At 37.4% G+C, this 13,036-nt stretch overlaps 1 protein-coding gene across 1 annotated transcript in view; it reads right to left on the bottom strand.

Moving 5' to 3' along the window:
• The window catches only part of LAMA1 (laminin subunit alpha 1), a 99,439-nt gene that overhangs the window by 32,034 nt on the left and 54,369 nt on the right, over positions 1 to 13,036 (bottom strand). Inside the window, exons 22-33 of the mRNA XM_066329285.1 lie at positions 12,166 to 12,302; positions 9,297 to 9,533; positions 8,024 to 8,167; positions 7,500 to 7,679; positions 6,701 to 6,886; positions 6,466 to 6,593; positions 5,320 to 5,440; positions 5,043 to 5,180; positions 3,229 to 3,350; positions 2,264 to 2,350; positions 1,840 to 2,033; positions 723 to 865 (exon numbers count right to left, since the gene is read on the bottom strand). Of these exons, the coding sequence (XP_066185382.1) occupies positions 723 to 865; positions 1,840 to 2,033; positions 2,264 to 2,350; positions 3,229 to 3,350; positions 5,043 to 5,180; positions 5,320 to 5,440; positions 6,466 to 6,593; positions 6,701 to 6,886; positions 7,500 to 7,679; positions 8,024 to 8,167; positions 9,297 to 9,533; positions 12,166 to 12,302 (1,817 nt within the window). The remainder of the gene's footprint in view (positions 1 to 722; positions 866 to 1,839; positions 2,034 to 2,263; positions 2,351 to 3,228; positions 3,351 to 5,042; positions 5,181 to 5,319; positions 5,441 to 6,465; positions 6,594 to 6,700; positions 6,887 to 7,499; positions 7,680 to 8,023; positions 8,168 to 9,296; positions 9,534 to 12,165; positions 12,303 to 13,036) is intronic.

Raw genomic sequence — 13,036 nt, 5'->3', positions numbered from 1 at the left:
AGAGGCCACATGAACCTATTCCTCAGCAACAACAAATGACCTTCTAGAATCACAAAAAGTGGTATTTCATGTTTTGTTTAAGGGAGGGAGGAGCTGAAGGGAAGTTTGCCCTAGGCAGTCTGAAAGTGTCCAACACTGAAACATTCCACCTGACTTTAGTGTCCTGAGGTGGAGAGTAACGCACTTGGGGACTGCCACACAGCCAAAAAGAAAGGCAACTGCTGCACCCCAAGCATCCTTACTAATGGAAAAGCAGCCTACCACTACAGGGAAGGACTCAGGGACCTCTAGGGTAACAGCCTCTAGATCTGTGCCTTGGCAGCTCTTTAGCAAAGGGACCAAAAAGGGAGAAGACCTGGCCTGCTGTTTCTCTCTCACCACGGAAAATTAATCCCCTTGCTGGCCAGACTCAAAAATGCACATAATCTAGGTGAAGCACATACAAACAGCACTTTCAGAAACCCGACTGCTGATTGAAAAATGTATTTATCTGTTTACTTAAATGCCAGTGCAACAAATGAAAAGAAATTAATACAGGCAGCCAAATAACTTAAGGTCTATTTCCACAGCAAACAACATGGTCTTAATCTGGTATCACTCACACATATTCAAACCATGAACCTCAGGAGGTTTTCTGTCAAATTACTAGCACCTGTGGGTGGCTGCAAGTTTTGCTTTAAAAGTGTGACAGAATATTTCTGCTGCTTGTGTGTTCATTTTACCTTCAGATGTTCTGTTGCGTTCTCCAACTCTGACAATATCCCAGAGGGCACATGGTCAATACCAGTGAGGTTCACTGAAAGCATGGCCTCATTGAGATTATCCAAACTGTTTAACAGAACTCCTGTGCAGTTGTCATCACAAGCTAAATAAACAATTTTAAGGAAGCAGTATTAGTATTAAAATAAAGACAAAAATACTCCACTTTTGATTTAGACAGTAGGTGCCTTCATCATTTCAATTAAAAGTGATAAAGTATAACTGAATATACAGAATCGTAGTCTTGCCTTTCCCTTTCTGCTCAAGAGTGACCTTACTCCAGACACATTTTCTTTAGGTTAGCACACATTAAAGCCCTATTGGTCCTGCTATCTACTGAGCTGCTTGCTGTATTATAAGCTTATTGAGTCTATTTAGCTGTTTTGCAAAAATCCATATTGAAGCCACTCAGTCAAACAGGTTCGGCACACAGGAAATTCAAGCCTACAGTCCTGTAATTCCATTTATTTTTTTATTTCCCAGATTTTTTTAAATTTATACAAAATAAAACCAGAGTTCTAAATCCCATTTCATTATAGATGCAGACTGCTGTACTAGATACGTCTTTCCACTACTTACACTCTCATAAAGAATTACAAGTGTAATTATTGGGGAAATACAAGATTATTGGTGGAAAATGCCTATATACCTGGGATAATTCCAGAAGTTTTACTACAGTAACCTTATATAAAAATGATCAATGACACAGGAATTCAAGATTTTGCAATAAATATGATATTATATAGTCAACAGAAGTCTGAAAATTGTCTTTCCTTAAACTTGCTTGTAACACTAAATAAGCCATTTTAAGGACGAACTGTTTGGCTCATGTTATTATCTCTACTGCAGTTTCCTCTGTGTTCACAGAATGGCTGTGTTCACTGAATGGATGAGACCTCCAGAGAATACTTCTCCAAACCTCTGTTTTACAGAAATAGTAAGTTGTTAGCGTTTCTTTCCTTCACAGAAAGAACAAGGCCTGACATCACACACCCACCCAAGGAGTAACCATGTGCAGATAACTATCACTGGAGTGGAGCACAGCCCCTTGGGAAAGTACACAATTTCAGATCCACCTACAGACACACTCGTCGTCCAGCAGGAGATGCCTCGGCTCGCACTCCTCACAGAGCTGTCCCGTCACCCCCGGCTTACAGAGGCACTGCCCAGTGGCACCGTCGCAATTCCCGTGGACAGAACCGCCCGGATTGCACTGGCACTGACGGCAGCTGCCACCAGGGAGCTCCGGGTCACCGTAATAGCCAGGGGAGCACCTACAGGCAGGAATGGCACACTGAACATTACAGCATCAGATGCTACATTTACTGATAGCTAGGGTTCTTTATTAATAGTTCAACAGTAACCAGCAAATCACTCCAAGTCCTTGAGCACTCATTTATACACCTACTTATGAACACTCAATAACGTGAGTACACATACGGCTCATATTAACCAAGCTGTCCTTGGGAGTTGGGAACACATGGGAATATCATGTGTAACTCACCTTTCACAGTACTGTCCCTCATATCCTGGGAGACAAGCATCACAGTGGTAATCCTGAACACCTTTCAGGACACAAGTGGGACTAAAACTGCAGGAAGGATAAACAAATACCTGCTATCATATAAATAAAAGACCATACAGACAGATAACACCTCCAGCCACAGATTAAATACTGAAAGCAACAGCATCTTCTGTTTAATCTGATTGCATTGCTCTGGAATTTGTACTTTAAATTAAGGTTGCTTTCCCAATGTGCTCCACATGCTGGAGCACATTATGGCCTTCCTTTGAAAAGGTAAGACAATGTAAAATGGATGCTGTATGATATGCCTACGGTATGTATTTAATTGACACTTGCATGAAAACACCACAATTGCTAGACTCTCATTCTGACTCAATTATACAAAAGCAAACAATTAATATGCTTTTTGAGCTTCTGGAAAAAATCAGTCTGCACAGCATTCTGGTTTTCAAAACAGAGATAACTGTTCCTCTACCAAACAAGCAGATGTATAAACTTCAGACAAAAGAGTATTTGTTCTTCCCCTTGGATTGATCTCATGAAAAGGTCCTGCATTGAGTGGGGATGGCCTGAATCTTTGTAAATATCAAAGTACTGCTCTCTGAATGAAGACAGAGACTCACATTTGATACTAAACAATGTCACAGCAACTTAGTCAACTATCTATATCAGAGTCTATGTGTCTGTTCTAGTCTTAGAGAAAAAATTGACTCATCTACCACCTCATCATCTTATTTTAAAATTTCATAGTTACCAGTACAGCTCAGAATGCAAGCTCCATTTACTAAATAACAGGCAGCATTCAAATATCTAAAAGTTAAGGACACATAATAATAACCAACCCCTATTACAGTGTAGGAGGAGCAGAAGGAGTAGGAGGTTAAATGAGCCTAAACATGGGAGTGGTAAAATGTACACTGGATTTAGTAGTAAGCTCTGGTTACCTGACAGGGTTGGCTCTGGGACAGGCACAAAGGGAGCAGTCATTGGCAGATCCAGTTACTTTCCCGTAGTAGCCTGGGGCACAAGCACTGCAGTAATCACCAACTGTGTTATCTCTGCAGTTCTGAGACACAAAATTCAGATGGTTTAAAACAACAACAAACAACAGGAGTAACTTTATCTACTTGTATCTACTTTATCAATACAACGTGTACAGTTTCCAACAGTGATCTCTACATGTCACTACCCACTGGTCAGCATTCTCCGAGTGAAAAAACCTTTTATGCAAACAGAATGCCAGCATGTTTTCTCTTATGTGAATGCCCCTTCAGGCAGGCTGACCTGATTTCTTTTCTAAATTTCCATAAAGTCTATGCATTTTTGCTACTGTTAATCAATTCAGGTCAGGACATCACAGTATAAAACAATAAATCCTAAAACCCCCCCCCAAACAAACAAAAAATCAGAAAAAAGAAAGAAAAAAAAAACAAAAAAAACCAAACCAAACAAACAAAAAAATTAAACAGAATTCTTGGCTTTTCTGTTTCAGCATTTCACCAATGCTGAGGACTATGCAAGCTAGGATTCACAGACACTACTTTTAATTTGTCAAGACTGCTGATCAATAACCAGTGCTATTAATATGAAACACTAAATTTGTATTATAAACACAATTCAACTGACTAGTTCCCCAAGCGAACAAAAATAATTTTCTGCTCCCCTCTTTTTTTCTTTTAACCTTTCTTTTTTCTTATTCTGTACTTCGTACACCTGCTAGTGTGTACTTTAGATTGGTTCATGAGGTAAACAGTAGCAATGCAACCTCCTATTTTATGGCAGTAGAAGTCAGGTGAAAACCAAGTCTCTTGCTTACACCACTCAGCTGGAAATTTTTGAGTAGTAATTTCAAGACACAGATGACTTGCCCAATAAGAAACTAAGAGGAAGAATGATGAATATTCACATTTGTGAAAGACCTATGCATTTCAGCCTCATAGAAGTGAGAACCTTAGTTCTTACTCATGAGCTACATACTTTTGTACAAACCTAAAAGCAGAAGAACAGCTTAGAAAAGTCTGAACGAAACTCACTTAGAAACGAACTTCAAGAATGAATTCAGCAGAAATTGACTTTGAACTAACCCACTCACCACTAGAAAAATAAACCAACTGGGGAAAAAATAGGGAAAAGTACTGAGCAATGCCAGGGAATGGCCTTATTTGGTTAGCCAAGAATTTGCTGTCCACAGCTCGTCAGACCACAAGAGAGAGGAAATGTGTTAGTCATATGTGACCCCTCTTTGCAACCTTTAGGATGAGAAAAATGAGAAAATCAATTTAGCTAAAGCATATCCCTACAATACTGTAGTCTCTAGGCATTAAAAAAGCCTCATTTAAAGCTGCCCAGAGGATTCTCTTCCTGAGAAAAATTTACCTTTAAGTCTGTGGTGTGGTATGGCTTACTGTATCTTTTATTTCTTTTTTTCTATGCCTAAGCAAACCTTGTCCAGACACCCAAAAAGTCTCACAGAAATAAAGAAGTCTTAACCAATATATGAGTAATATAAAAAGTAAAATTAAAAGTAAAATAATTAATGATTTTGAGTATGTTAATGCCCCCCAAACCTTGTTAAATTTACTTGGAAACGAACCTTAAGGGAAACTATTCAGATTTTCCACCTTTCAGAGCTGTCGGGGGGGAATCATATTTTGTCCAAGAGGTACAGCCATATACTTCTCCTAAAAACTCCTTGGATAGGTTACTACCATTGTATGCTCAGGTGAAATCAACAGAAGAATGTATAAGATGTACATACCAAGCACTTTCCAGTGTCAGGATCACAGGTTTCACTGTGGTTGTTGCACTGACATGGGACACAAGGTGCTATCAGAGTGTGACGCTCTCTTACACCGAGCTCTGTATGCTTCCCCCTGTAGTATCCTGGAGCACAGCTCTAGTTGTAAGGGAAGTAAAATAAAATTTTAAAAAATTATCATAGCTAACAGCTGCAAACAATTTTAAAAGCCATTTAAGGTTGTTTTTTTTTTCCTTCACACTATAAAGTATACAAAAAGGATTCAAGGGTTCAGTACCTGGCAGGACAATCCAGTGTAACCAGCGGGACACCTACACTGCTCTACAAGACGAGCTAGAGGTCTGCCTAGATGCATTTCTTCAAACTTGACTGCAATTTCCATTGAGATATTTGCAATTCTACAAGACATATGCAGAGGAGAGTGTGAACATCTAAAGAAGCATCAACACCAGAAAAAAATCCAAAAATATTTTCATTCTTCAAGATCAGGGCTACAATACATAATCTTCCATAATTTCCCACGCATATTCCCAAATATCTCTAAAACGGAAGTGTTTTTTACTTATTTATGGGATTCAAGAATCTACAACTAAACACATCAGAGATTATTAAAAGCAATAAAGGTTCATTCCTCTCAGTCTGGAAAACTTCCCAAACCTACCATGCAAGAGTCTGTAATTCTTTCTCAGAAATATTAGACTACATTTGCCTCATGCCACAATTTTGGACAGAGCTAACAATATGATAACTGAGGGCAGGTGAATCAAAAATAACACAAAATCTGGAGGTAGACTCAGACCTCTTCAGAGCTGTGAAGACATACAGACATTGGGTTTTCACTGGATGCATCTTTGCTTGTCTTGTGAGTTTCCAGACTCACAGATGCAACAATGAAATCCCATCCCTTCCCTCTCATTAGTAACTTAGCTCTGGACAAAATGGCAATAAAATGCTACTGCTCTAAGGCAGGACTATCTTATTACCACTGCCCAGAGTGTTTCAAGCTACAGGATACACCTAGATTGATACAAACCCAAGAACTCAGGAAACCACATGCTTCAACTGAAAAAAGAAACAAAAAAATTCAATATCCATAAAAATAAGATGGGAAAGAAGTATTTTAGAAAATATAAAATATTTAACTATATCATCAGTCCTGCAGACCACTGCATCAGCCTGTGCTTCTCTCTGTGTCTTGTTACTGAAGTAAGCAGCAGAGTCATTTAGTGTTTCACAAAAAAGAGTTCAAGAGGGATTCTGCTGCAATTAAAAGTCATAAATGTTTTCTTGTCAGAGGAAAAGTCATAAATAAGAAATTGCAAATTTCTCAAAGTCTTTACTGTATAGCTCAGTTGGGGCTATTTGTTAGTTAAATTACAATAAATGCAATAAAATAAATAAATACAATCAGAGGTTGCTTTACCTGCTTTGCTGTAATCCTTGGCCATAAGCTGCTTTGATAAGGATGTATTCAACATTGCTGAGCACAGACATGAAGTCAGAACGTGAGACAGGTTTATCAGACACAGAGTTAAAATACTTCCAAGAATCCTAGGGAAACATAACACATTCATTGTTATTATTTATTTATTATTAAAATCATGAGCATTCACTTTTACATCAAGGTAGTGCTGCGTTACCGCTGTGTTTTGGCTTACCTCCTTCATTTCTACTTCTTTGTCAGTTCTTACTCCATTTTCTGGAGAAGGGATGTCTACATAGATTACCAGCTTGCTGGTGTGACCTCCCTTCATTAGAATCTGTGGCTCAAAATTTGAGGTTCCAAAGCCACCCAAAGCATAAAAGGCAACAGTGTATCTCAGCTTCCCTCCATAGGCCATGAGCTGTTTGGATTAAAAATTATTACTGTTATTCATTCTAAGGTTCAAGCTACTAGTTGAAAATATATTAACATCATCTGTAGACTGGGAAACTGCCAGTCCTTTGAAGAATTGGCAATAAAACATGAAATCTGACTTAAGTTCAGTGATTTTCCCACCAAGGTTAAACACATATTTCTAAAAAGCAGTATTTCTAGTTTCTTTACCTAGACCCTCTCAAGGTGTGCATACAATTTTCATTAAAATCCTAAGCAATAGAGATTATGTGATCTGTATACTGATTCTAGCATCAAGGTTGAAAATTCATTTAGGTTTCTACAATGAAACCAAATATATCACTGCCTCCCCCCCATCACAGAATTTTTACTGTGAAGTAATTAAATATGGGTGTTTCAAATTTACAGGGCCAAGAAACATCTTGTTAGGTAAGGGTAAGGTAAGTATATTGTTTGTGCTTTCTGCAAGTAAGTTCTGTCACTGAATAGTTACATTGTTATGACCTACAGGAATAGAACTAACATAGAAATATGTTATAAAGTTACTATTCTAGAGTAAAGGAGTGTCTATTAGATAGCCAAGTTATCTTCAAAGCATTCCAATTATTTAATGTTCTTACCTGGTCTCCCTGAAACTGCTCTGGCAACTTCCAGTAAAATGTTTCTGTATTTAAGTATTTTCTGACTATGGCAGCATCCAATAAAACATCAGAAAATTGTGAAAATACTCCTTCCACTGTCCCAGTCAGATTACTTTGAGCTACTACATTCAGAATAGCCTGATCTGGAGTTAATGTTATCTGCAACACAAAGAGCAAAAGATTTATTCAATACAATATCCTGTTTACAATTTTGGCTGCTTTGAAACATCAGAAGTCCATCCTAGAGTAATAAATGCCCAATCCAAAAACCTGGAAAACATGTTTGATATTTCCTTTTTTTAAAAAGCGAGGTTAAAATGCAAGGTTTCAGAAATAAGAGTATGACCATTTACCATTTGCTTTCTTTTTTCTTCTGACCTATGCCACTGGCCCTGTAAGCCAGTCAGGACACTCAGGTGATCCATTAAATGTGCACACCAGTATGGTACCTAACATGAGGATAACAGCAAACTGTGTCTGTGTGGTTATATTGCTTTACTCACAGGAATTCTTACGTAGTCTTCTAGTTCTGAACAAGATGTGGACATCCCAAAACAGAAGCATGGAGTACATCCTAGTGCATTGTTAGCAGACAGACCATAAGTTCCAGGTTTACACTCACTGCATTGTAGACCAAAAACATTTTCCTAGAGGATATTAAACAAAAAAAAAAAAAAAAAAAAAAAAAAAAAAAAAAAAAAAAAAAAAAAGGTAACAGCATACTTATAATACTTCACTATCTAAATGAAAGATGATTATTTTTGGAAGAAAAACTAGTTGCTACATAAACTACATAGCAGAATATCAATTATTGTATGCAATCTGTTTTACTGTGCAGTACATTATTTTTTCATTATTTTCCAATGCTATTTTGCTTTCTTTCTTAAAAAAAAAAAAAAAAAAAAACCAAAAAAACAAAGCCCCATACAAACAATCACATATCATTTAAGTTAAACTCATATATTTGACTGTCTTATCAAAAATTAGCAGCTTTGTATTTAAATTCAAGACAGACTTTCCTCCCAAACCTGCATCTGGAAAATGAGCTCCAAAAGCCAAATAAACTGCTCACTATGAATAAGAATCAAGAGACCTATTCCCCAGTGTGTATTTTTGCACTCAATTCCCAACTGGTAAGCTGAACCTCAAGAAACACCCAAAACTACAGTCATCTTTAACCAGAGATTGGACAGAACACTAGGAAGGCATAAATTTGTTGTCTTAAAGTAAGTTTTCTATCACTTAGTCTTTCAAGAATTGATTCCCATCTTTTCAGAAAAATCTACACTATCTATGTTCTTAATGTTTCCTTTCCTATATACAAGAATATCAGACTTCACTATTAGCAATATATCTGAGTTATCCTTAAGCACTGCTTTTGGTTGCAGCATAAGAAATTAATTTGAACTTGCAACATAAACATATTTCAAAAAACACTGATATTCTCTATTTATTATTTATTTAGTATTTAGTATTTTTCCTATCATTGTAATCTGAATTTTCAAAAAAGCAGGCTGTATCATCTGAACTAACGAGTTGTCCCCAAACCTAATAAAACCAAATGTGTACGAACAGAAAAATGTCACTGCTATTCAATTTTCCTGACTAATAGTAAGATCTGTCACAGAAAATCTTTTAGCAGTGATCTAGGTGTACCCAAAAATGACACAGATTGCCTTCTGAAGTCCTTTTAGCCCCGCATCTTCCTTGGTTTTAATGCAGTCAATGTCTAGAAAACACCAGTGCTTTCCCAGAAGGGGATGAATAACTCGGTACCTTGCAAGCACAGACGCCACTTTCTTCTTCACAACCACAAACTCCTTCAGTGTCATTACATGTCTCTGCTTTGGTTCCACTCAAATCACAGTCACAGGCAACACAGTCTGGGTAGTCCCTGTAGCCTAAGGCACACCTGGAACAGTCTCGTCCTCCAAATTCAGTCTTGCACTGGCACTGACCTGTCAACACATCGCACTGGAGACTGGCTGAACCAGTGCTGCTACAGCTGCAAGCCTTAGCAGAAAAAAAGGAAATGTTCATAAATGGCAGATCTTTTAAAAAGTATGTTTTCACAACAGAAACAGCAGAGCAAATTTAAAAATGACCCTTAAAACTCAGTGTTTGTCAACAAATACCGTACAGTAATAAAAGGGAAGAAATTCCACACAGCAATGAGGTTGTTTGGTTTGTATTTTAGAAGAGAACTACATTTCCAGTAAGCAGTACATGGCAAAAGGTTAGAAGCTTTGTTGATTCCCAAATATGGGTTGGGAACCAAAGGACTTGAAGGAATCTGTTCCAGAAAACAAAAGTATATCCAAAATACTTAATTTACAGTACTAGTAGTTGAATACAGACAATAAATTCAATAATATTGTATAAATGCTAAATGAAAGAAATCTGCAACTATCATCACTTTATAAATATGACAGAAAGGAAACTCTTACAACTAACACACTTTTAGGATTTCAAGAAGCATTAATAGATTCTGCATCTTCCTCAAGCTACTCTCACTATTTGATGAGGAACCAAGAATCTCATTGCATCCCAAAGGTGGGAAGCTCAGCATGCAGCACAGTTCAGTACCAAAGGAACACTGTTTCCTGGCACAGTGCATCTTTCATTATGCAATCAGTAATATGAACCTGTTAGTACAAATAGGCAAAGTGGGTGTACTTTATTTGTCATTCTTTTTTGAAGCAGTATGGATTAGCCTTCACTCTTAAATTTCTTACCTGTGGTTACTTAACAAGCCCAATTTTGGTCTGTGGTTATTTCTAATTGAACAGGCAAGAAGTACATTCCATCTATCATCATCTACATGAGCATTTTCCCTGAGTTATATTTCTCATCAGCTCTCTTTGAGATAAAAAGCCTTTACCTTGCCAAGTCCTGGATGCCAACACCCACAAGTTCTAGAAGAATTACTGTCTACCCTCTAGCATTCTTCACACGTTTGCTGGTTACCCACAGCACTCCTTGTACTAAGCAGTTTTTACTCTAGCACCACGTACTATAATGCCTAGTTCAATACATTTTATGGCCACACAGGTTGACAACTTTGGCTCTCAGGTATCGGTAAAGGCCCACAGCTCTGAACATCAAACTTTAAACAGTAATAATTTACACGTATTCAATCTCTAGCTACTTGTGATGAAGATAAGTAAGGACTCTAAGGTACAACACACTGTGCTGCAGCACCCACGAAAACAACTGTAATCTAAACAAGACTACAGCTCTGCTACACTACTGTACCCAGAAATGGATGCTCAATATCAAGAAAATCTCTAGAAACAGAGCCAGATTAAGTAACCACTTATGCATTCTCTATTGTAGCACCAGACAGTCTGGGCTTCCCAGCATCTCCGACATTTCATCCACGTAGAGAGCAGGCAAAGGGTCTGTCCTGGGTTTGCCAGAAGACATTGCTCCTGATCTTAAACTACCACATTTGACTATTCACCACAGGAAATATCCCTCTATCGGGAATATTATCTGGAGATTACATTACTGTTTGTTGTGTCAAGAAAGGATCTAAGATACCTTACAGTAATCCCCATTCATTATTGCAATGCTGCAACCAAAAGGAATGATAAAATAACCTAGCAAAAATGAGCAACTGCATATTCAATTACACCTGATCATTGGCCAGTGCTGTGGAATCACTCTGTGAATGGAACACCTCAAAGGAAATGCACAAGGACCAGCACCTTGTATTTGCAGTACGTTAGGTAAGAATTGACAGCAAGCCAACAGCTAACAAAGCTGTGGCTTAAAGACTAGTTGCCAATTATGTTAATATGTAAATCACTTAAGATAGTTAACTCTGAAGACTTATTAGGATTACTTTATCATCGTTTACTCAAAATTATTAAAGAGAGAAAAAGGATACCAATTTGGCTGCCATTTAAATACTTACTACATGTAATGACAGACCTTGTCAAGTTGATTGTGTTTGTGGTTTCTCCACTGAAATTACCCATTACATTCATGTAATTGAGGCTTTTTAAAATCTCAACATTTATAAAACAGTTTGGACCTATGCCATATCTGACAGGAATTTACTGCATGAACCTAGAGGCATGAATGGTTGCTATTTCTTGGATCTGCACTGACTTGGCATTTAATTGCTTAATCATAAGCATTAAGGCAAGATAATGGGAGCTACCATTGTTCCATTCATTATACGTTAACTACATTATACCATATAAATTATAAATTTTCAGAAAAAGTGCCTGCAGTAACTTTCAAGACACTTCTAATGTTCTTAAATCTGTAATATAACCACTTATTGATTTCCACAGAAACTATGTTCCCAGCTACCCTTTGCTGCTATAAATCTGGTGCAGAACCACTATTGAAACACCTAAATGTTAGAATACACACCTCACAATTTTAATGTGAGCTGTGCACATATCCAGAATAAGCACTCTGATTATATTTTCAAGGACAGCCCTCTTAGAACGTTCCTCAATAAACATTGTGCCATCTGTTGTTTTGCTGTTTTTTGTTTTAATGTGAGCATGTTGCATTAACACTTAGAGACAGAATAAAGATTGTGGTTCTCAAAAGAAGAATCCAATTCTGACATTCGTGTAAGGCAAGTTGCTTTTAACAGCCATGGCTTTCACCCAGCCTACCATACCTTGCAACCAAGTTGAGGAGAAAGTCCCCAGTAATTTTCTTCACAGAGTTCACACTTTTGTCCATGAGTGTGAGGGGGACAAATGCATTGGCCAGAATCAGCATTACAGTTGTTCTGAGTATGGGCACAGTCACAGGCTGCAAGAGAAACAGGACCAAATGAGTAACTTTTATCCATACTTTACAACCCCAAGAACACCAACAGTCCTACTTTTCTTATGTAGTACATTTGTCTATTCCACTAGGAACTCCCTGCCATCCCTAATCACTGAGAAACAAATCATGCCCACAGTGACATTTTATTTTTTTACTGAAAGCCCATTATTGCTCATTGTCTTAGCCTATTTGATGTTTCAAAAAGCAGTGCTGCACTTCCACAGGGGGATCAACAAGACCAAACAAAATTACTTTTGGAGTAGAGTACATTTGTAGGAAAGCATTTCTATTACAGACGACAGAAAATCATCAGGAGATATTCTAATGTTCTCAAGCAGGTGAAAGAATTAATCTCAAGAATTGCTTATTGAATAATAGGGATGGATAATTATTTTTATAATAATTAACTGCAGGATGCACTTGGCTATTTAAGAAACAAAATACTATTCCAGTTAAGAAGCAGAATTTCAGGGAAGTGATTTTATTAATCTTTTTAGTAACATTTAAATAATTTCCAGTAATGAAATGGTTAAATGTACCCAAGGGATCTTTGCTTCTTAGTAAAGACAAAGTATATTAATTTCAAAACATAATCTTATCACAATCTCTCTGCATATTTCATTTTAATGTACTGTTTGAGGCATGAAAAAAGTGGTTTTGTCTGGCTGGAGAAAAGACAAGCATTCCTTTAGCTATACTGTATTGAAAAGGGCATC

This window comes from Sylvia atricapilla, chromosome 1, assembly GCF_009819655.1.
Source record: "Sylvia atricapilla isolate bSylAtr1 chromosome 1, bSylAtr1.pri, whole genome shotgun sequence".
Lineage (NCBI taxonomy): Eukaryota > Metazoa > Chordata > Aves > Passeriformes > Sylviidae > Sylvia > Sylvia atricapilla.
This window is presented reverse-complemented; position numbering and strand designations above follow the sequence as displayed.